General features: G+C 54.8%; 1 protein-coding gene across 5 annotated transcripts in view; it reads left to right on the top strand.

The window, feature by feature from the left end:
• Nucleotides 1–23,811, top strand: part of COL27A1 (collagen type XXVII alpha 1 chain) — a 151,534-nt gene that overhangs the window by 93,288 nt on the left and 34,435 nt on the right. For 4 of the 5 annotated variants that reach the window (XR_001918483.1, XM_018052662.1, XM_018052661.1 and 1 more), the window contains 13 exons: nucleotides 1,101–1,154; nucleotides 1,774–1,827; nucleotides 2,064–2,117; nucleotides 5,979–6,032; nucleotides 11,425–11,478; nucleotides 12,032–12,076; nucleotides 12,160–12,204; nucleotides 12,490–12,543; nucleotides 13,639–13,692; nucleotides 14,583–14,636; nucleotides 16,043–16,096; nucleotides 17,955–18,008; nucleotides 21,983–22,090. Coding sequence is in view for 4 of the 5 variants with exons in the window: in XM_018052662.1 (XP_017908151.1) it covers nucleotides 1,101–1,154; nucleotides 1,774–1,827; nucleotides 2,064–2,117; nucleotides 5,979–6,032; nucleotides 11,425–11,478; nucleotides 12,032–12,076; nucleotides 12,160–12,204; nucleotides 12,490–12,543; nucleotides 13,639–13,692; nucleotides 14,583–14,636; nucleotides 16,043–16,096; nucleotides 17,955–18,008; nucleotides 21,983–22,090 (738 nt within the window). In the remaining variant the exon portion in view is untranslated. The remainder of the gene's footprint in view (nucleotides 1–1,100; nucleotides 1,155–1,773; nucleotides 1,828–2,063; nucleotides 2,118–5,978; nucleotides 6,033–11,424; nucleotides 11,479–12,031; nucleotides 12,077–12,159; nucleotides 12,205–12,489; nucleotides 12,544–13,638; nucleotides 13,693–14,582; nucleotides 14,637–16,042; nucleotides 16,097–17,954; nucleotides 18,009–21,982; nucleotides 22,091–23,811) is intronic. The other variant, XM_018052663.1, reaches the window with a different exon arrangement.

Consider the following 23,811-nt stretch of genomic DNA (forward strand, 5'->3'; position numbering starts at 1 on the left):
GCTGCAGGACGCATACAGTCCTGGTCTGAACTGACACTTTAAGACTGAGCCCCGCAGAGCTGACCCTTGGGAATCCGGTGCCTTTTCTTCCCTCTAGTTGCCTGGCCAGCTTCACTGCCTAGTGAACAACTTCCAATCTGTTTCTGATCAGGTTTTAAGGTCTCATTTTTTTTCTGGATATGCTTTGGGGACAGGGAGCAGATTTTATGGGACCAATCCACTCATCCCTCGGTCTTCCCTAATTCTCCCAGAAACTCTTGGCTGCAAACCTGGGATCTTCGAAAACAACTTTTGCAACCCTTGTACCACACTAGACCTCCATCTGCTGGAATTTTCCTGAAGAGAGTGGGGTCTGGACTGACAATTGTCTGACTCCCTCCTCTAACTAAGCCCTTCATCTTTGCTGAGCGTGAGCAAGTTGCCTGCGCAGGGCAGCGAGCAAAGCCTACAGCCACCTAGAAGAGCCTTGGAACACAGGGGCCAGTTATCACCCAGTGAAGTTAAAAAGAGCAACAGGAACTACAGTGTGTGTGTGCCCTTTCAGAAATGAGAGGAAGCCTTTCACAAGACAGTAAAAGGGCCTCCACTTCCCAGATTTCAATCAGGTCTTTTGGCAGAGGCTGTTAGGGTGTTTCTGTTCCAGCCAGCAGGTTTGTTTCTCTCTTTGAAACAACCCCAGAACCCCGAAAGATGGGGACAGATTTCTCACAAGCACCACTCTTCCCAGCACCGCTTAAGGACCTTGCCCCTGCTCCCCCGCCGACTCCCCCATCCCATCCCCTCCCCAAACGTGGCCGCCTCCCAGCTTCTGGCGAGGAAAGAATGTGTGGTGCTCCCAGGGATGCTGGCAGCGGCCCCACAGCTTGGCTCTGAAATCAGAACCATCTGGTGGAGTGAAGGAAGTCAGGACGGTGCCCACAGAGATAGCTCTCTCCTTGGTGGCAGCCCCACACCAGCTGGATCACCGGGCACGGGGCGGGAGACACGAGGAGACGGCTCCAATGCCAGAGAGATTTGGGCCAGTTGTCTTTGAAACTCAGCGCATCCCTGAATTCACATTGCTTCCTTCTTTCTCTTGCTTTTGTACATGTTTCTTCTAGGGACTTCTGGGATTCATTGGTCTGGTCGGGGAGCCAGGAATCATGGGAGAAAAGGTAAGTCACATTGGAGGGAATAGCTAAGCAAATAGAGCTTGTGTTTCAAAATGTTGAAAAGGTGAAGGGGCCAGTTGCCCTGGGGATTTCAGACCTCTCTCCCTGGCCTTTCCTCCTTTTGTTGGCCTTCCAGACCCTCAAAGAACCATTGTCACTTGTCCCAGCACTACCCTGCCCTCTGGCCAATACCCACAAGTGCAGCCAGATGTCTATGAGAGTTATCCCTGTGGTCTGGGCTGCTCACAGCTGTAAACTGACACTGCACGGGGCAGGCAACAGGGGGAGGCAGATTTACCTTTTAAAAAAGCATCCCAGTTCTTTAAGTTGCCTTATGAATGCCAGCAGGTGTGTTTTACAGACCAGATAACCAAGGCTCCAGTGGGGGAGGTGACTTGCTCAAGGTCACCCAGATGGGAAGTGGCAGAGCTGGAATTCGAACCACATTAAGTGCCCATGGCCACACTTTGCTGGGCGTCTTGGCTTCTGATGACTCTGGGTGATGTGGCCATAGACCTCGGACAAGTCTTTGTCCCTCTCTAGTCCCCGGAGGGCACTCTGCACCTGTCCCCACAGAGCCACCCACTGCCGTGACCTCCCTGAATTGCTGTCTCCATCACAGGGTGACCGGGGCATGATCGGACCCCCAGGCGCGCCCGGACCCAAGGGGTCGATGGTAAGGAGCAGTCTGCATCCCCTTGCCCTCTCCTGTCCCAGCTACAGTGACAGCTCTGCTGTCGTCTGCCTGCCTCTGGGAACCCCAGGCCTTCACGATGACCAGATCCTTCCTCCCGGGGTCCTGGCTGCTGCCCATGTAGCCCTGGGCTGGGTCAGAGCTGGCCGAGGCAGGACTACACATGGAAGAGGAACCTTCCAGAACTGATTCCTCCTTGTTCATCTCTTTCTTGGTAGGGCCATCCTGGAACCCCAGGTGTGGTGGGAAACCCAGGAGAGCCTGGACCTCCGGTAAGCAAAGCCTTCGTGTTCGCTGAGCTCAGACTTCACTGTTGCGTCACGGTGGAGTCTAGGTCTCAATGCCAGGCAGACCTGGGTCAAATCCCAGCTTCCCACTATATTGCCAGAGCAGATCGTTGAACTTTTGTGTGCCTGAACTGTGCTTATCTGAAAAAATAGATAAAATAATCTTGGTCATGATCGTGCGAGCACACAGGTGAGATGAAACCAGGCAGCTGACGTCCATCACGTAGGGACAGTCATGCAGGGAGTGTCAGGGCCGTGAGCACTGCCGTTGCTCTCCTCATGCACTCGGGAAATTCCGTGTCACATGTCCGTTCCAGGAGGTGCCAGCAACAGGGCAGAAAGCTGTCCTTGCCCTTTAGGAGCTCGTCTTCTGGCGTGGGGAAAGAGAAGGCGGTAGATAAGTGACCACTGCTTTGGAGAAAGCAGGGGAGAAGATGGGAAATGCTGGGACAGATGGGCGGAGGGTCCAAGGATGCAGGGGTTCTGGGCTTCTCATGACGACTAAAGTATCAGGGGTGTTGTTGAGGATCCCAAGGCAGGGAGGGGTGGCAGAGGCAGTGCTGGGTGCTGAGGAGGAATACAGAGCGCTAGTCCAGGGGCTGGAAGCCTGGTACTAAGCATCATCCAGAGATTGAGGTTCCGGGCAGCAGGTGGCCCTGCCAGTCCTCTATAGCCTTTTTTTTTTTTTTTAATTTGGCCCTGCCAAGTCTTAGTTGTAGCGTGTGGGATCTTTAGTTGCCATGTGCACACTCTTGGTTGCGACATGTGGGATCTAGTTTTCTGACCAGGGATTGAACCCAGGCCCCCTGTACTGGCAGCCACTGGACCACCAGGAAAGTCTCCACAATCCTTCTGATGAGGGGAAAGCTCATAGTGCAGAGCTAGGGTCAAAAGCCAGTGCTCTGGGCTCTTGATGGCTTAGTTTCCCCCTGTTTGTGAGAAGGAGGGAAAAAGTTAATCTGGCCTGGGGCTGGAGAGACTGGTTAGCAGACTGAGGCATCCATCTGAGGGTCCTAGCCCATCCAGCCCAAATGCTGCTGGCCTGCCTTCCTTCCCGGTGCTCAGAGGGCCCGAGGACCAGGGCCCAGCAGGTGCTCCTGGAGATGGTGTGCTTGGAGGTCAGGAGTGTGGGAGGTGCTCAGGGCAAGGCCGAATCAGAGAGCAAGGATGCTGGGGCTCTATCATCAAATCCTAGCTGTGTCCCTGGGTCTGGACCTCCCTGAGCCTCAGTCTGCCCATCTGTCCAATGGGAGGAGGAAAGTCTGAGAAGAATTGATGGGACAAAAAAGAAGGCCAGAAGGAGATGAGAAAACAGCAGGGCCTTCAGCCCAGTGCATAGAAGGAAGCAGCAGGCCTCCTCTGCATTCCCCGCCTCCATGGCTCTCTGGCCCCTCCCCATCCCATTTCTTCAGTGCTCCCATCTGTTCAATGGGTTGGCTCTGACATAGTGAGGTCAGACAGTGAGTTGCTGCCTTCAGATTCCAAGATTGCCACTAATCTTCCTCTGTTACAGTGTGGGGCTGGACACTTGGGTCTCTTTGGACACCCAGCTGCCCCCAGTGCCCCTGAGGAAGTATGATGGCATGGAAGTCCAGAAAGCTTTAGAATTAGACACTTTGAGTCAAATCCTGGCTCCCTCTTTGTTAGCTGTGCGATTGTTGGCAACATTTATAGCATCTCTGAGCCTCAGTTTCCCCATCTGTGAGTCGGCATATTACCACCTTCATGATGAGACTGTTGTGAGACATAAATGATACCAAGCACGATGTAATGTTTAGCAAACTACCTGCGTATAGCAAGTGCTTAATGAATGGGAACAATAGTAATTACTATCCCTGTTTGTTAGATATGATAATTTCTACCATTATTAGTAAGACTATTATTATGAAACTGACATTTCTGATAATACTGTCCATAGCTGATTGGCATTTTTCACTTTTCCAATCTCTGTAACATCCATGTTCTACCATTCACTGAGGTCAGCCAGGGTTACTACCTCCATTACTTGGAGGGAGAGTCGTCAGGCCCTGGGTCCCCCAGTTTCTGACCTCTTCCCCGTTTGAGAGAGCTGACAGCAACCTTTTACTGAGGACCTCCAAGTCATTTCATCTTCCTAGCAACTATAGGAGGCAAAAACTCTCTTATACCCATTTTATAGATGATGAAACTGAGGCCCAGAGAGTGTAAGCCACTTGCAAAAGGTCACAAAATTAGTAAGTGGCAGAGTCAGGATTTGAACCTAGTTCTCGTGTGGAACAGTCTGCTCTTTTAAGCACCCTACTGCCTCTGAGTTAAGACTTGGCTCCTGAAATTTCCCAGTGACGCAATTGCATGCCTTCTGCAGTCTGGGATCCCTCTATAAAATAGTCTGTGCTTCTCACCCAGTCTTCATGTTCTTCATCATCCGGAAGTCTGATCTCTCTTTTTATGGGGCCAAGCCTGGATCCACACCCTGCTTGCTCTGCTGACAAGGGGTCAGGTTGGCATCCAGCCCCTCACCTTGGCCCTTTAGCAGTTGGGTCTGCACCCCTCAAGGCCTGGGAAAGAGAGCAGAAAGAAGAGTTTTTCCTGAGGCCCCCAAACTGAGCTGGGCCTCTCCCTGGTATTCAGCGTGGGGGATGAGGCCACCTCTTCTTGGAAAGGGAGCACACCCAGTCTAAGAATCACTGCTTGAGCTGGGAGGCTCTTGCAGCTGTTGGAGGGGTCCTTGGCCTGCATGGGGTGAAGAGGCAGCCTGACAGCCTGGCATGTGTAGCTGGGCCTGGAACCTCAGAGGGGCTGGGGGCGGGGAGGAACCAGGCAGCGAGGTGGCCTGCTTCCTCTCTTCACCTTCCATCCCTCCCTTCCTATCCTGTCTTCTCCAATCCTTCCCGAAATCCTTGTCATCGGCCTGCTCTGGGCCAGGTGCTAGGAATTCCAGGAACAAGGCCAGCTCTGTGTTTTCTTTTCCTCCCTCCCTGTCTCTTCTTGTCATCCCTTCATCAAGACGAGATAACGCGGGCCTCCTCCCTGGGCCAGACCCTGCTCCCTCCTTTATGCCTCCCCCACCCCCCTCTCCTCTGCTCAGCCTCTCCCCTCCGCCCCTCCCCGCTCCATGCCTGCTTCCCGTTCACCCTCCCTCACCGCAGGGCCCTGGTCTGGCTCTGCCCCCTCTTGCCCCTTGCCTTCTGGCTCTTTCTGCCCTCTTCAAAGGCTTCTGGATGCTTTCAGGTAGTATTCCAGGTCAGGGTAGGAAACAGGACTTGGGACTGTTTCATATGCTTCTGACTGATGGAGAGAGAAAGAGTGAAGTGGGCGTTGGAGGAGGCTTTGGTCAAGAATGTCTTCCTAGCTTCTGCTTATTGATTTTGAGATAAAGAAGGAAGTGGCTTATCCATCCAGGAGGCCTTCTCCTGGCTACTGGGTTCCCAGGCACTGACTCCTGCTCAAGATGGCAGCTCCTTGACTGATTCTCTGGTGGGGGCGGGGGTGGTGGTGGGTGCGACAGACCTTCCTTCCCACTGGGCTAAGTGCTTAGTGTTTCTTTCTGGAATTGCTGGGCTCAGGAGGGGCCACTCCCGAGCAGTGCCTGTCTGAAGTTGCAAGCCTGGCCTTCCGTGTTATCCCCCAGTGTTAATTTCTCAGTTGTGTCCAACTCTTTGTGACCCCATGGACTGTAGCCCGCCAGGCTCCTCTGTTCATGGGATTCTCCAGGCAAGAATACTAGAGTAGGTTGCCATTCCCTTCTCCAGGGGAATCTTCCCAACCCAGGGATTGAACCCAAGTCTCCTGCATTGCAGGCAGATTCTTCCGTGTTATATTTGCTTCCGAAAAGGGGGCTTCTCCAGACTCTTTCTCTTCCCACAGGGTCCTCCAGGATCTCGAGGCCCATCGGGCATGAGGGGAGCAAAGGGACGCCGGGTAAGTGGGGGCCAGCCCCCGGGGGCAGACGCTGGCAGGGGCCACCTGCTTGGAGAGATCCCTCCTGATCCTTCCCCCGCCCACCCCAGACCTGAGATCTATGCCTTTCGGAGCATCAGCCAGGGTTCGGGGCTCCTGCTGGGTGTGACTCTCAGTGTGGGAACCCCACTCATCTTTCGCAGCCCATTTCTGAGTACCAGGCCTTGCCATCCAGTAGGCACATCGGGGCTCTGTGGCACCAGTGCTTTGTCTGTTCTTGTATTTGTTCATGCATTCATTTGCCTGCAATTAGGCACCTCCTAGGGGCCAGCCATTGTTAGAGGTACTGTAGATATCATGAGAATAGCACCCGCAGGACCCCTGCTTGGCTTTGTGGCTCCATCAAGGCCAAATAGACAGTAAAGGGTCATTAACACATTGATGGCAGCCTGGGAGCCTGGAGGAGGCATCTCACCTGGCCAGGGTACCAGGGAACACTTCAAGCAGAGGCAGATGCTTGAACGGATGCCAGGTTCCAGAAAGAAAGGAAGCCCTGGGGTGAGCTGGAGTGGCATGTTTAGGAATCCCCATTCAATAGAGGAGCCAGGGAGAGGAATGAAACCAAGAATTAGAAGGCATCAAACACCACAGCTAGACCTATGGGCAATGCTTCAAGGGTAGTGGAGAGCCACAGAAGGTTTTACACAGGGCTGGCCTGAACATGGTAGCCAGAGGTGATCACTAATACTTACTCTGTGCTGAACACTATCACATGCCTTGACCTAGTTAATCATCAACATGACCCTATAATTAAGAATAGATGCTAGTCTTAATTCTCACCATACCGAAAAGGAAAGTAAGGCTCAGAGAGGTTGAGTGACTTGCCTTAGGTTGCACAGCTAGAAAGTGGCAGGACTGTGTTTTGAACCCAGGGAATCTGACTCTTTTGGAGGCAGGGAGGGCTGATGGGGTGGTTTCCTCCCCCCAGTGGATGTTCAGGTGCCAGGACAGCAGCTTTGTGAAAGGAAACAGGATGGCACGGGCGGAGCAGGCGGCCCGGCCTGTATTCAGGCTTATTCAGGGCATCTGAGACGGCTCTTCTCTCCCTGGCTGAATTTCAAGTAGTTGAACAATTTCCCCTGAACCAGATGGTCTGAGCAGTCAGCCTGCGAGAGGTGAGATTTAGAGGCATTCCTTGGACCCGACAGGGCCCCTCCCTGTGCCATATCCTGGTCTTTGCCAGTGGCTGAGGCCCGTTGGCAGCCGGGTTCCACCTTGGCCCTCTGCACATCCTCTCCTGCCCCAGGATGCCAGGTTAGCGGGAGGGGGAGCTGCCCTGCCCCCCACAACCTGCCGGATGCACAGGCTCAGGCCCCCGTCAACTCACGGAGCTCCCCGCAGCCGTGTGACCATCTTTCCCAGTGGTGACTTGAAGAAGGTATCTCCTCCTTGAGAAAACCCAGGTTCCCGACCACAGAATCTCCAGGGCTGGAAGGGGAACTTCAGGAGCACAAGCCCCCTCCCCCTGCTGGGCTTGGTGGAAATGCAAAACCTGTGGGACCCCATGCCTGGTCCCCTGCCTGACAGGCCACGTTTAGCCACTTCATAGATAACGTGGTCCCTCAGGGCAGGCGGGGACTGGAGACATGCCCGCTGAGCCAGTTAAAGAGCTCAAATCTGGGCCAGCTCCCTGTGTAGCTCCTGGCTGGCCCTGTGACCCTGGCAAGCCCTTGCTGCCCTCTGGGCCTCAGTTTTCCCAAATACACTCTGGGAAATGAGCTTGGATGCCTGCAAAGCCCTGCCTATTCTCTGCCCGCGTGCGGGCCCCGCTACCCACCACCTGTCTCCCCCACCCCCTGACTCCCCTACCCTCCTGCCTGTGGAAGAATGAGCACTAAGAGGTCAAGTTCACGGCCAGCATGGGGCCTCAGACCCTTAGCTCTTCTTGGTAGAGCTGCTGATCAGGGTCTGGGTCCATGGGTCACATAGGGGCACACCTCAGGCTTTCCAGTGACCAGCTCGGGGACCTCAGGCCAGCTTCTTCCCCCACCCCCCATTTATTTGGCTGCACCGGGTCTTAGTGTAGCATTCTTTGCCAGATGCAGATCTTTTTCTGAGGCATGCATTATCTTTAGCTGTGGCATGTAGGAACTAGTTCCCCAACCAGGAATCAAACCTGGGCCCCCTGCATTGGCACCTCGGGGTGAGGAAAGTCCCTCACCTCAGTTTCTCTGTAAGGCTCAGTGGCTGACATTAGGTGGAAGTTGTAAGGAGCCAGAATTGGAACTCAAGTCAGCCAAATGCCCAGTTTTTTCCCACTACTAACCGGTCACTGTTTATCAGTGTGGGGATGAACTCCCTGTCTCAGGGAGTATCAGCTGAGAGCCTGGGGCAGGATATTGCAGAAGACAATGTCTAAAAGTCCTCTTACTTGGGAGACTCTGCTATCTCTCTCCAAAACCACTTTGACAGAGTCATGAGGATTCTGCGACCCAAGAGCCTGCACTGAGCTCTGCTCGTGTGAGCGGGGCTGAGAGCTCAGCAGATCTGGCTTTGAATCCCGGCTCCTCCTCCCCTCTGACCTTGGGCAGCTGACTTACCCTCCCTGAAGCCCCAGCTTTTCCTCTATAAAAGGGGTCAGCGGCAGAACCGACCTCTTTGGATGGCTGTGGGGATACACTTCCTCTGCCAGCACTGCCCATGGTAAGCACCTGGAAGGGCAGTGGTGCGTAGCGAGTGCTGGGCACATGTTCACTCCCTTTTCATCCCTTATTCACAAAAACTGTGATTGGCAGGATTTTCTGTCCCCTGGGGCTCCTACCCGCCAAGCTAGAAGCCCAGCCTGGCTGGGAGGCAGCCCCAGCTGTGACTGCAAACCTGTTCCTGGGGAGTGGCTACAGAGGAACGGATTTGTGGCTCTGAAACCTGGACCTGCCTCCCGTGTTCAGTGTTGCCCTGGGGAAGGAAGGGGCAGGTTTGGGGCAGCCGCAGGACATAGGATGAGCTGCAGAGAGGCCCAGAGCAGTGTTAGGCTCGCCTCTCCCTGCACAGGGGTACTGGGGAGGGGGGGTTGGCTGGGGCCCCTCTACTTTCTCCTCTCCCCAGACAAGAAAGCTTGGTCCTATTTCCCCCAGCCAACCCCAGGTGCGCCCAGAGGATAGCAGTGCCTCCCAGGTAAGAGGGATTTTAGATATTGTCTCCTGGGACACCGTGCCCTGGCCCTGACTTGCATACCCCCTGTGATAGGGAACTCACTCCCCCACTGATAAATAGAGACAGGTAGTGGTGGAAAAAAATGGGCATCTAGCTGACTTAGAGTCACATGCTGGTTCCTCCACCTATTATCAGGGCCGCCACAGGCTATTTCTGTATATGTCAAATGAGGAAAATAGCTTTCATTATGATTGCTGCTGCTGTTGATGCTATTATTATTATTATAGATCTCGTAACTTTTCTCACAGAGAGACTTTGATTTCCAGAGTAAAGAGGGTGCTATGTGATTCAGGCCAAGCTATCAACACCTCTGGACTTCCGCTGTGTTCCTAGAGCTGCCCCTTTCCAGGAAGGTTTATGCTCAGGCAGAAACAGAGGTCGGGGCTCATCTCTGGAGGACCCAGAGGCCTGTCATCAGCTCAGCCTCTGTCCCAAGTCTCAGGACCTGGGATGCCCCGCATCTCCATCTATCTCCATCTCTACCAGGTCCTGTCTATGAATCAGGGGTGTTAAGTCCAACAGGTGGTCTGACAATATCCACCTGAGAGTGAGGTGCAGAGAAAGGGGCTTCCCTGGGGTCACACAGCAAGCCAGCAGCAACACCAGAACTTTCACTCACACCCTCTAATCAAACCTCATCTTGAACCCATGAACATTCTCAGCCTAATATAAGCTGCCTATACTAAGGAGGGGCCTGAATCCAGATTGCCCAGGCCAGCCATTGCTGTGCGCCCCTGCCCTTAGGGAGCCTGCAGCCGCTTTTGGCAAGATCAGATCTTCTGAGAACTTAACTATATGCCAGATGCTGAGCTGCCCGTGTGTATTACTTCCTGCCTTGAGGGAGCGATTTCTTATTCCCATTTCAGAGATGGTACAACTGAGGCTCAGTCAGGAGCTGTTAATTTCCCCTAGACACAGTATTTCCCAAGCAGCACTGTGCCTGGTGCTGGACCCCTGGTGGTTCTGGGCGGAGGCCTGAGGCACCAGGAGCAAAGACTCCCAGCCACGTGGTCTCCTGGCCCAGGTTGATTCCATCTGTGAGCACTATTTAAGGCTGCGACGTGGAGTTGAAACATGGGGAGCCCCAAGTAGCTGATAAATGGAATGATAACTTTTTCTGGCTCCATTATTAATTGAAAATATCCCTGTCCAGTATTTAAATGATTTCTCAGTTTTCTCATCCCTCATACCCCCTCCCCTGGGATGCCTCCCTGGCCCCTTTTGTGGCTGGTCTCCATACCCCCAGACTAGGGTGGGCCAGCCTCCTTCACAGCCTCCTCCTCCTTGTCTTCCCAACCTCCAACACACCCTTTCTGGCCCCTATAGGACGAACACTACACTGTTCTCCATGGGGGACCCCAGGGCACCTTCATCTGTGTTCCTAAGGGAGGCCCATAGAACCTTGCAGGAAATATCAGCTGCTTATATGCTAAGGGACTGTAAACAAATTCCCTCCCTTGCAGGGCCTCAGTGTTCCCATCTGTGCAGTAAAGGGGAAGGAGAGAGTCTGCCTGCCCCCAGGGGCCTCCCAGTTCTCAAAAGACCAGACATCCTGTCTGAAGGGTCAGATTTGAGCCCAAGGCTCCAGCCACAGCTGCCCTGTGCCTGCCCCTCCTCATGTGAACTGGGCCAGAGTAGCTGCTCATCTGGCTGGAGAGGGGGCAGTTCCACACATCCGACCATGTGGAGACCCTCCCCAGGGCGTCCTCTGTCAGGTTCCCCCGAGGACTGTGGTCCACAAGCTGCTTCAACCCCACGTGTGCTCTGGGAAGAGCAGGGGACAGAGTCTGAAGACCTGGCTGCCGGGACATGGCCACATGTCTCTTGGCTCTGCCCTCAGTTTCCAAATCTGTGAAATGGGTTGGCTGGCTGATTCCACCCCACCGCCACTCCCTGCCCCCGCTCTTCCCCCTCCAAGGTTTCTTTAAACAGGATTTAAATTTACCACCAGGCCCACTCCAGAATGGTAGGGCCTCTGACTGCGTCCACCTATGCCAAGCCCTCTGCAGAGCCGTGTTAGCAGGCACGTTGCTCTGGCTGACCCACCTGCGGGTGGGGAGTGTGTGGGAGGCAGAGAGGAGGAGGGAACCCCTGCTTGTGCAGGGAAGAACTCAAGGCTCTGGGCAGCCCCGCCCTCCTGGTTCCCAGCCCAAGGGAGACCCCTGCTGTCCACTGTGAAAGCCCCTTTTTCCTATTCCAGGGACCCCGAGGACCAGACGGACCAGCTGGGGAGCAGGGGTCTAAGGGCCTGAAGGTACTGACCCCCACCCTCTTCCTCTTGTCTCCTGACCCAGGGTGCTGGGTCAGGAATCCAGGCTCGCCGCCTCCTCTGTAACAGGCCCCTTGGGGACGGCAGGGCATCCCTGAGAGGCTGCAGGTCATGCTCCTGAGAGCTCATCTGGCCACCCTTCCTGGGGATGGCATGCCCCCAGCGTGGGGGCAGGGAAGGGAGAATGAGCCATCGGACTGAGAGAGACAGAGAGCATGTGAGTGAGAGAGACAGAGGAGACAAGAATGAGAGAGGGGGGGCGGAATCAGGCCTGGCCCCTGATTCCCCAAGCCCTTCCAGAATCCCTGATTGCTGAGACGGCTTCCGCCCCCATCGGGACGCAGGGGTCCGTTGTTCTCGACCCACAGCTCCTGGCCACTGACCATCCACTCCCCTGAGTTTGCCCACCTGCACGCTGGGGAGGTGGGTGTATGTGGTGACCCCCGGGGCTCTTTCTATCTCCCATGGAAGCAAGAGTCCCTTCAGGGAAGAGTCCTCCCCAGCACCCACTGCCCCCCTCACGCTTGGCTTCCTGCAGGGCCCACCAGGACCACAGGGCAGACTGGGCCAGCCCGGGCAGCAGGTATGTGAGGCCGAAGCTGCCAGCCCCTCTCCCCGCTCCCTGTTCTGTGATACGTGCTTCTAACAGCCAACGTGTGCTTCCAGGGCGTGGCTGGCGAGCGAGGGCACTTGGGCACACGAGGCTTTCCTGTAAGTAGCACCGCCGGTTTGTGAAAGTCTCTCTGTGGGACTTGGCGGGGGGGAGATAGCCCCGTTAGCCACCTTTCTCATCCTGCTGTGGAAATCCCTAAGGTTCTAGCTGCCCACTCCCGCCCTGAAGACCCTCCAGCCTGTCTGTTCCCCTCTGGGACTCAGGCTCCCATGTGTCACGTGGCAGGACCCTTATTCAATACGACAGCTTGACTGAGACCTAGGGGCCAGGCAGGGCAGAGAAGGCCAGGGAGGGAGTGAGGTCAGCTTACTTTGTCCCTGCAGGGCCTCCCGGGTCCTTCCGGTCCCCCAGGTGCCAAGGGCCTCCCAGGAGAACCGGTAAGTGCCCATTCCCTCGCTCTTTGCATCTTTGCCCCTGGCAGGCTGGTCTCAGCTGCATCCTCACCTGCCAGATGGTGGGGGGTGGTGTTGTCCTGTGATGAGTCGGGTTAGAGAGGGGCGGTGTGAGGCTCTACCACCCCCATGGATAGGCCTCGGGGAGGGAGGATAGGTCAGGGAGAGAACCCTGGCTGGGAAAGTTCAGGGCTCTAGATTGGGTCTACCTCCCTTGCCTTCCAGCCTCAGTTTTCTTGCAAGTAAGGTGGGAATAATGGTTCCTCACTTGTCATCCTGTGGCGAGGATGAAATAAGGAAGCGTGTAGAGAGTGTTTAGCACAGTGCAAAGTGGAGGGCACAGCGTCCTTCAGGTCTGCGAAGGAGAGAGGGCAGGATGCGGATAAACCGACATGCTGTCCGGGCCCTGCAGAGTCCAGCATGGCTGGTGTGGCCACAGCTGGACCTTGGGGAAGGTGGGCCGAGGTCACAGGGGCCAGTCACCCAGAGCCATGGATGGAGTTAAGTTCTTTGTCCCAGAGGCAACAGGAAGCTGTTGAGGGGACAGAAACAGGGGACCTTTTAGGAGATCTCCCTGGAAGGGGAGGTATACCCTATGTTGAGGAGCCCCATGAAGAGGCTGTGGCTGTACTGATGGTGATGAAGAGAGTGCCGTCTTGGGGCTTGGGAGGAGGGATCCGGGGGACAGGGGGAGGACTGGAGATCGAGCAGCCCACATCTAGAAGCTTGGGCAGATGCCCTTTGGAACAATGGGTGGGCGAAACGGCATTCCAGGCCAAGGGCAGAGTGAGTGAGGCTCGGGAGCCAGCCTGGAGGCTTCTGAGCAGGGGAGGCCGCCCTTTGGAGATGCCTAGGAGAGGGTGCCGGTGGACAGGCTGGGGGTGATGCTGGATGCGGGTGAGGAGGGAGCTTGGGACCAGGGTCCTCAGTGAAGCGGGGGTGGGGGTGAGACCCGCAGAGTCCCGGGCTCCATGGTCCTCTCCCTCACCTGTCCCTCCAGACTGCACTACCAAGCCTCAGACCCCAAAGAGGGCCCAGGCTGGCTTCTCCCGACTGTCTGTGTGTCTGTCTATCTTCCAGGGCCCTCAGGGACCCCAGGGGCCAATTGGCCCTCCTGGAGAGATGGGACCCAAGGTGAGTGCCGGAGGCCCTTGTTCGCCCCATGGTCTGGCTGGGGAGGAAGCAGCCCTTCCTGGCCCTTCTCGGGGCTCCCTGTCCTGTGTCCTGCAGGCACTGGTGGGGAGGTGGCCTGGCAGAGAAGGCAGATCCACGGTGAGGCCAGAGGGGGTGGGGTTGGGCTCCCCAGCCCAGGGGCAGTGGGTGGGATGCAGGCATGCCAGGACCCTCATGGGGGTTGGCAGTGCCTCTTTTTCGGCACCCTGGAGAGCAGCAATACCCCTCATCCTGACCCTGCTGGCACTTCACCCTGACACGGAGGTGTGACTACTGAACCAGTCCTCCTAAGGCCTTGCAGCAAGGAGCTTGAAAGGGGTCTCAGGCACCCCTGCCTTCTCCAGGGGAGAAAACTGAGCCCTAGGTTTTATGCAGGGGCTGTGGCCATGCTAATGATGATAACTCGGGGATCTCTCCCACCCTTGTCATCCTGGCCTGGCTGCAGAGAGAAGGAAGGGCTGGAATCCCTCAGCCCTGAATGTAGCATCTGTTGGCTCCCTCCCCTGTTGTTATGTGAATCATGAAATTTTCCTCTCCACACTTGCCAAGGGCTCCTACTGTGGTCAACCACACTCGTGGGGAGGGCGAAGGCTCCAGCAGCCTCTGGGTAGCCCCAAGGCTCCGCAGTCTGGGCCCAACCACCACCCCCCAGCCCTTGCCTAGTCCCAGTTCTAAGCTCCCAAAGGCTGCAGCCTGCTCCCAGCTCTGGGTCTCTCAGGGTGTGTGACCTCGGGCATGTCCCTTGCCCTCTCTGAGCCTGCCTCAGTTATCTCCTCCCTTGGCAACCAGGGAAACCAGGGACCAGCTCTTGCTCTAGGATGGACCGATGGCATTTTTTTTTTTTTTTGCAGGGACCACCAGGTGCAGTGGGAGAACCGGGCCTTCCTGGGGAAGCTGGCATGAAGGTAAGAGGGGGATGAAAGAAGAGAAAAATAACTTGCTGAAACCAACTCCCAGCTGGCGGCCACGTCCTCTCCGTGGAAGAGAAACGAGCCTTTCTTGTGCCTGGGATAATGGGTTCTCTGTGCTCCTGGCTGGGGAGTAGGGCCTGGCCATGGCCACAGCAGATGGTCCAGCCGGCCTTGAGCCCCCGTCGCTGCCCAACCCCCCGTCTGGCAGTGTTTTCTCTGGCACCTGCCCCATGCCGGGCCGGCCAGACCTCCTGGCCTCCCGCGATAGCATCTGCATTTCAACACCAGTGCCCCTCATTACCTGCGGGGAAACAGGAGCCCATTGATCCCTGAGCTCTGGGGAGACCCCATCGCCGCTCTGCTGTTGGAAGAGTACCTGCTCCCTGTGCAGGACTAGGAGGCCTGGAACCTTCAGTCTTGACTTAGTTTCAGAATCGTTTGCTGGAATAATGCAAGAAACTACCCCATGTATAAAACAGATAGAAATGGGATGGTTCTGGTTGGGGCCGGGCTGGGGACTCAGAGCTCCGCCTCCTCCTTGTGCCCGCAGACACCAGCAGGGAGAGAGTGTAGCTTGGAAACCTCCAGATGAGAAAGACCCTTCTGGGGGTCTTTTGGAGGAGGTGGGGGACGTTTAGGGCTTCCCAGGTGAGTCACTGGTGAAGAATCCGCCTGCCAGTAGACACAGGAGACGCAGGCTTGATCCCTGGGTTGGGAAAATCCCCTGGAGGAGGAAATGGCAACCCACTCCAGTATTCCTGCCTGGAGAATCCCACGGACAGAGGATCCTGGCAGGCTGTAGTCCATGGGATTGTAAAGAGGCAGATACGACTGAGTGACTCAGCTCACATGCGTGCACAAGGGACATTTGCTCTGGTTCATTTAGGGCCTCTTCCTCATTTGGGTTTCTCTCCAGGCTCTCAGGGGGTGGGTAAAGGTGATCAGCCTCAGAGTTGCCATATCTGCATCTGATACTCCCTGGAGCCAAACTAACTGCTTGGGTTTGGATCCTAAAGCTGTCACTTAGTAGCTTCATGAGCTCAGGCTGGTTACTTAACCAGTAGTCGCTGTCTCCTCATTTGTAAAAGCAGACCCCTTCCCTGGCAGGGCTGTTCTGACAATTAGCTGTGTGAAATAAAAAAGCACTGAAACAGGGCTGTGTACGTGTGAGCTCAGCCGTGATCGTGTGGTAGTGGTGGTCCTGAACATGCCCAGGGCTTACTGGGGACAGGGGCTCTGGTTGGCATTTCACAATTTCTCTCTAGTCCTGGAGAAGAAAGAACTTCCTTGGCCCCACCCGTGCTTCCCCCACATCAGAACTGATGAGAACAAGAAGGTGGGGTGAGAGCTGGGGCTGGTCTTATCCTCCTACCCATGGACTTGTGTTTGGCTTCTCCTAGGGTGACCTTGGGCCTCTGGGCATCCCTGGGGAGCAGGGCCTCATTGGGCAGCGGGTAAGTCAAAGCAAATTGATTCTCCCTGGAAAGTCCCCCTCCCTATCCCCCCTGGTATTTGGTGGAGGGAGGGTCTTTACTCAGCTTCCCTGAGCCTCAGTTTCCTCAGCTGTACAAACAGATCATGAATTTCTACAGCCTCATCCAGCCTGCCTCCTGGCAGGCCAGCATTTCTGCAATGCAGAGGTGCTCTGCAGAGAAAAGCATTCAGTGGTCAAAATGTTTGAGATTCTGCATGCTCAGTGTTCCCTCTTACAGGTTAGCGGGAGCATTTTCAAGGCTCTGAGAAGGCCTGCAACCAAGAAATTAGGGGTTCTTTTTGTGGGGATCCAGAATCTCCAAACTTATTTGACCTCCAAGTGTTTTTATTGACCAACACCTATTATCACCCTGTTCCATGGAAAGTTACGTAGAAGGTTATCTTTCCTTTTACCAAAATAAACCCACAGAGCTTGGCTTCCTTTGAGAAGCTTTGGGACATCTCTGCACCCACCTGTCTATGTCTTGTGCTTGAATTATAAGGTCTCTGCCTAAATGTGGACTCTGGGGTGCTATGAGGGATAGAGAGCAAGCATCCTCTAGCACCTTACGGATGGGGAAGGTGGGGCCCAGGAGTGAGGGAGAGTTAGTGTGGAGGGCTTGGTTAATGCAGGCACCAAGCACCCAATCCAGTTTCTCATTTGTCCCTTTTTCCAATGCCTCCTATTACTCCCTGCCTAAAGTTAAGGGGGAGAAGGCCTCAGGGCACTAGAGGATGAGTGTGGAGCTTGAAGCCTTCAGATGGCAGTCTTGTCTGTCAATGAAAATTGAGCAGTATAGTTTCTTGGAGTGCCGTGTTAAGCAGGATCCTGAGGCTCCACCTGGGCTCACTAGGAAAGAGCATGACGTGCACTCACTTGATGCCCGCTGTGTGCCAGGCACTTCACAGCAGTGAGTAACAGAAGGCCCTGTCCTCATGAAGCCTCATTCTAGTAGATGGATTAGTGATGTCTGCCATGGACCCAAGAGGAATGGCTAGTAGGTTGACTAGTGATGCCTGCCATGGACACAACAAGGATGGAATCGACCCCCCTGTCCCGTCTGTGCCATCCCTGTATTTGATGACTTCTGAGGCCCCTTTCAGCTCGGATGCTGACAGCTATGAACAAGCAGAGGGAGACACAAACTTAGTTTGACAGCCTGTTAGAGACCTGAGACATCCAGAAGCATCTCTGGAGCTAGAAAGGCAAGCAGGGAACCTGGCTGAAGGTCAGATGGGGATTCAGGGGCTTGGTATCATTCTCAAACTTTTCTGGCAAGAAAGTCTGAGAAATGGCCTCACTTTCCTCATCTGAAAAATGGGATCCACCAAGGTGTTTTCTGAGGGCTCACTCCAAATTCCCAGAAGAATATATCTAACAGCTACCATCTATGGGATACTTATACTGGCTCTCATAGGAACCCTTAAAGGAAGTGTATCAGCCCATTTTCAGATGAGGAAACAGACACCCATGGGGGCTAAGGAGGTTGCTTACAGCCAGACCATCATGAATGGGAAGCCCAGTGGGGGCATCAAGGTCTGACATCAAAGCCTGTTCAACCAGTAGGCTTCACTACCACCACAGTCCAACCAGCCCACCTGGACACAGGACCAGTACTTTCTCTCCTGGGTAACCCTTGCCCCACCCCCACCCTGCACACAGAACAGGTTGTGGCTTGGGGGTCTGCTCCACTGCTTACTTGCTGTGCCAGGCATTCTAGGGCACTACTAGAGGAGATCAGGGGATGGGGTCTTGCTCTAGTGCAGGGGAGGAAATAAAATCACACTGGAACCCCCTCCCCAGTAATGTCTCCTCATCTTTCCCACCACCCTTTCCAGGGAGAGCCAGGCCTCGAGGGTGACAGTGGTCCTGCAGGGCCTGATGGGCTGAAGGTAAGTGTCCTGGTGCACAGTCTGGGGGAGAGGGAATATTCTGGAACTGCCTTCTGCCTCTGGCCCCACTGCCCTCTTCCATCCAATACCCAGGTATTCCCCCAGAAGCACTGTGTTCTCATAAACTGTGAGATCAGTCCTCCAGCTTCTAGGGAGCACAGGCTGTGTAGGAGTGAGCCCTGCCCAGCGCCCGCTCCCTACCCTGCTCATGGACTGGGGACTAACCCCACCTTCTACTCCTCACTGCCGTCTTTCTCCTCAAAACTGCAGCTTCTCTTGGCTCAAGGTGGTACCAGGCCAGCAGCTTTGATATCTGTTATCTTCCAGACATCTTAAAAGATCAGAAGAGTAATCACCACCCATGACTCATAGCCACTATTTCTGGAGGACTAGTCACAGACTATCAGGGACTACACTAAGCCTTTTGTATTTATCACTTAGATCAGTGGTGTGGGGTAAGCCCTGTCTTTGGATGAGGAAACTGAGACTCAGGTTAAGCAACTTGTCCAAGGACACACGCTAGTAACTGGTACAGGCAAGACCTAAGACTCAGCTATCTCTCTGCACCATGCCCCCATTCTAAAGGTGAAGAGACTGGGGCTCAGGCTGAGGTGTATGCACCCAGAGTCTATGGCTGTGAGTGAAAATCCAAAATTCAAACCCCTGGCTCGTTGGCACCAAAGCATGTGGGCCCATCTCAGCCCTGCTGCTGAGATTCATCTGTCAGCCACAGATGCTGGGGCCTTAAGAAGCTGCTAGGGCTGCCCCAAACCCCAGGGCAGGTGGGCATCGCTCTCTGACTTTGCAGCCCCCACCCCTGACCTAGCCCTGAACTGTTGTTAGGTGGGTTTTCCCAGGGCTGACCTGTCCCAGCCCAGGCTTCCAAGTGTCACATCCCAGGATTCCCTCGGTCACCGCTGATTCTCCTATGACCTCAGATAAGCACCCCCTTCTCTGGGCCTGCATTGCCCTGTCCCCAGGATGCCTAGGTGACAGGCCCCTGGCTGGCTCCCTAGCTGCTTGCCTTTTGCTCACAAGGTTGAGAGCGCCCCCTGTCTGCCGTCCGTCTGCCTTCTCTCACCTCCAGCCCTGCTCCATCCTAGGGTCTGGCTCCAGAGACCCAGAGCAACTGATGGCCTCTCCACACTCTTTGACAAGTGCTTGCATGAATCATGATGATGCTGATGAGCATTCTAGCTAAAATGCTTTGTACACTCAGTACACTTGCGTCACCTGCCTTCAGAGCTTTAGATGAATTAACCCATTTAATTCTCCCAGCAACGCTCCAAGCTGGATTCATTACCGCCTCCATGTGACAGATGAGGAAAGCAAGAAATGGTGTGTGGGGGCCTCCTTCACCTCTGGGCAGCCGCCTTTCATCTCCTTGGAATCTTTGCTGAGGTGGGGTGGGAGGGGATCTTCCAGGTTTGGGCACCTCACAGTCAATTCCTGCTCACTGGTGATGGCTCCTGGGCCCTACTGCTTCCTCTTCCACTCCCTCCAAAGCCAGTTCTACCTCGGGCTGGAGTAGCTGTGCAGCTGTGTGGTGTCTGAGCTTCCCTGGTGGCTCAGATGGGAAAGAATCTGCCTGCAATGCAGGAGACCCTTGTTCAGTTTCTGGGTTGGGAAGATCCCCTGGAGAAGAGGATGGCTACACACTCCAGTACTCTTGCTTGGAGAATCCCATGGACAGAGGAGCCTGACGGGCTATAGTCCATGGGTTGCAAAGAGTCAGACACAGCCGAAGCAACTTAGCACACATGCACAGTGTCTTCCTGGGCCTTGCATGAATCCAGGAGAGAATCTATTTCCTTTACGGCGTTTGTCCAAGCATCACCTTCATGGTGAAAACAGCCTCTCAGACATGCACAGCGCTTTATCGTTTATGCTGATTATCTCTTTTGAGTTTGCTGATGACCAACTGATGGTGGCAACCATGACAGGGATTCCTGCTAATAGTGCACGTTTATCCAGCGCTTGGGCACCAGATGCCATGCTAAGCTATTTACATGGATTATCTCCTTCACTCCCCACAGTAACACTTTGGTGCTTGTTTTGCAAATGAGGAAACTTGCCCAAGTCAACAGCTGTTGAGATCTGAATCCAGTATCGGGGGAGGAGGTATTGTGCCCTGAGCAGAGATCCTTGGAGTGAGAAGAACCAGAACCCAGGGTCTTATCTGTGCTCTGCTGTGAGCTCACGTGTGGCATTAGGAAGTCTCTACCTCTCTCTAGGCCTCAGTTTCTGCACCTGTAAATATCGAGGGTTGAGCTGGGCAACTTGTAAAGGTTCTTCTGAGCACTGACAGATGTCCTGGATTCTGGGACCCTAGTTCTTTACCCCCGGAGCCCTTTCTGCATGGGATCCACCGCTGGGTGTGTGGGAACCCAGGCTCTGGGGGTCTGGGTAGGTCTTGGAGCCAATTCGCCTGCAGGGCCCAGGCTAGGGCCCCTCGCAGAAAGCCAGCCCAGCCACCTGGAACAGGCTGCCCGCCTCTGAGGGCGAGGAGAGCAGGTGGCCAGGGTAACAGGCCAGAAGGGGAATCCTGGAGCCAAGAGCATCCACAGGAGGATCGTCAGGGCCAGCCTTGTCTCCATGCCAGGCTGGGCTTGGAATCTGAGCATCTCAGTGGGAAGGGACCTCAGAGACCCAGCTGCTCGACCCTCTCCTGGAGCCGAGATCTGTTCTGCACTGGCCCACACCCCAGCTTGGCTCTTGCCTCCCTCAGCTGTGTCATCTTTGGATCGCTCCCTACCCCCACTCATCGGGGCATCCTCTCGGACCAGAGCTAGAAACTGCCCCAGCCATCCTGGGCCCCAGCTGCCTACACCCAGAGCCCAGGGCCCTGGCACAGCCAGCCTGCAGACTGCTCTCTGCGTTCTGGTTCTCAGGCTCCGGCTGCTTGCCCTGGTGCACCCTGCTCTTTCTGCTGGACCCACACCAGTCTATCAGTGTCCCTCATAAAGTGTGGCGCCAGAAAACAGAACTGGCACAGATGCTCTCTGCCTCTCCAATCCTGCTCCTCCGCCCACCCCTTCCTCCCCACCGTGGCTTCATACCCATTCCCGAGGGACTTCTCTCTCCAGTCGCAGCTCAGCCACCTGCAGACTAGCCACAGGCTCCTGCTGCCCTGCTCCCCCTGCATCTGCCTGTACTGCAGCCCTTGCACCTGCTCTGCTCACGGGGGCCGAGGGCAACAGCCCCATCCTGGCACAGCCCGGCCTGCTAGAACACGGCCTGAAATGACAAGTGCTGTGTAAGCATTCACTGCCACCCACCCGACAGAGGAAATGTACTGCAGCCAGTGAGAACGAGAGCTGTGCGGAGCAGACAGAAAAGGGAGCGCCTACTCTCAGTAAATGGAATAAGACATTAAAAAATACGATAGATGGAGACATGCAGTCCAATTGGATTAAGCCTTTAAAGCTAAATTTACTAACTAATTTCATTGCTTTGGAACAGTTGTTTTAGCGCTCTGAACCTGGTATGTAGCCATTGAAACTATTACTTTTTACTTATTGTAAATGGTTTTGTGTAAACAAGGGTTGAAAACACAACTCAGAAACATGGAAAGAGTTTGTTCCAAGAGGCTGAATCGCCTGAATTTTTTCCTTTATAAAAATTTCCTTAAGCTTTTAAGGCTCTTGTTCTCCCAATGTGTCTACAGGGCTGGAGAGAAAGCATCTCATCCTTCCAGCCTGTCCCTCTCCTGTAAACTCCAGGGGGTGGGCGTGGCCGAGGTCCTCTCTTCCCTCTGATTGGCCCGCTTCTTGGCCTAGGCAGGGCCACTGGACAATGTCATGTACTGCATGCTGTCTGTGCCAGGCTGACCCTTTTGGCTGAGCCATCAGGGGAATCCAGGGTCTGGTCGGCTCTGGACATCCCAACGGAGCCCTGAGGTTTGGCGCCTCTGATGGACTTGGTGACTAATTTATTCTCTCTCTGTCTTCCTTCCTCATGTCTTTCCACCCCAGGGGGACAGGGGTGACCCCGGGCCTGACGGTGAACGTGGCGAGAAGGGCCAAGAGGGACTGAAGGGCGAGGACGGGCCCCCCGGCCCCCCTGGCATCACTGGCGTCCGGGTGAGTGTGCACAGCTGTGTGCCAGCATTTGTGGCTCCTGGGTCAGAATAATACACTCGTGCCTTCTGGTGGCTGGGTGGGAGGTCGTTGGACAGCAGCCACCAAAGGGTCCTGTGCTTCTGTCCTTCCTTCACTGGAGCACTTTGCAGAGCACAAACCTGACTGTGTCCCTCCCGTCCCTTCCTAGTGCCCCCAGGAGTAACGTCACTCTCCTTGGTCTGTCTGCTGTGCCCTACACAACCTGGACCCTGCTGACCTCATCCTGCTCAACCCCCACATTCAGCCACACTGAAATTAGCAGGAGAGGCATTGGTCCAGTTCTCCATCAGCAACTTGCTGCGTGACCTTTCTCTTGTTCTTGCCCTCTCTGGGTCACCCCTCTGGTATGATGAAGGCTTTGGAAGAACGTGTACTGAAATCGTTTTTGAGTTCCAGTGTTCCAGGAGCTCTTTCTTAGTGAACTTTTGAGCATCATGACTGTGGAATGGGCAGAAACGTGTGGTGGAAATAGACTCGACCCGGACCCCAAAGGCCGAGTTCTGGCTCGAGCACCCACTATCACTGTGACTTTGGGCGCATCAAACTGCCTCTCTCTGAGCCATGGATTTTTCATCTAAAGAACTGATGAAACTTTGGATAGGAAAGCACTTTATAAAATGAACTAGAAATGTAGCAAATTATCTTTATGAGTATGGAGGCGGACGTGACTGAAGCTGGTGGTGGTGATGATGTAGTCATGATGGTGGGGATGGTGATGATAGTGATGAAGATAGTGGTGATGGCAATAGTGAGGATGATGGTGATGACGATGGGGATGGTGCTGATGGTGCTGATGGTGCTGATGGTGGTGGTGAGAATGATGGTGGTTTGATGTAGTGATGAGGATGGTGTTAGTGTGGCGGTGCTGATGGTGCTGATGGTGCTGATGGTGGTGGTGAGAATGATGATGGTGGTGGTTTGATATAGTGATGAGGATGGTGTTAGTGTGGTGATGGTGCTGATGGTGCTGGTGGTGGTGGTGAGAATGATGATGGTGGTTTGATATAGTGATGAGGATGGTGTTTGTTAGTGCGGCAGTGGTTATAGGAGTGGTGACGATGGTGATGCTGGTGGTAGTAGTGATGATGGTGTTAGTGTGTGATGATGGAGGGGATGGTATTGATGTTAGTGAAGAGGATGGTGGTTATGGTGATGGTGACGGGGGGTTGATAATGGCAGCTGTGGTCGTGATAATGATGGTGGTGGTGAGGATGGCAGGGCTGATGAGGTGCTGGGACTGATGCGTTGGTGATGCTGGTGGCCGAGGCAGGGGTGTGACGTGGCTCTGGGGATCGCGTCAGTGGTGGTGTTGCAGTGTTTCTGTCCATATTTTGTGGTCACTGCCAGCTCTCATACGCTGGGACTGGAAGGAGGTTCGCCGGGGCCAGGCTGTGTGTGTGTTGGGTAGCAGAGGTGATGAGAGGCCTGTATTTGAGTGTCTTTGGCATTGAGGCCGCAGAACAGAAATCTCCCACTCTGTGGCCTGGAAACAGTGGAGGATTTAAAAATAGAATTTTATGAGCCATCAGGGCCTTTCCAGAAATATATCTATATGGATGGGGGCCCAGCAAATGTCTTCATTCTGGCCCCGCAGTCTCAGCCCACTGGATGCTCTCGCCCTTACTCAGGGTTTCCCACACCACTGGGGTGCTCCCAGCTGGAGCTGGGCCTGTCGGAACAGG

This window comes from Capra hircus, chromosome 8 (genome assembly GCF_001704415.2).
Source record: "Capra hircus breed San Clemente chromosome 8, ASM170441v1, whole genome shotgun sequence".
Lineage (NCBI taxonomy): Eukaryota > Metazoa > Chordata > Mammalia > Artiodactyla > Bovidae > Capra > Capra hircus.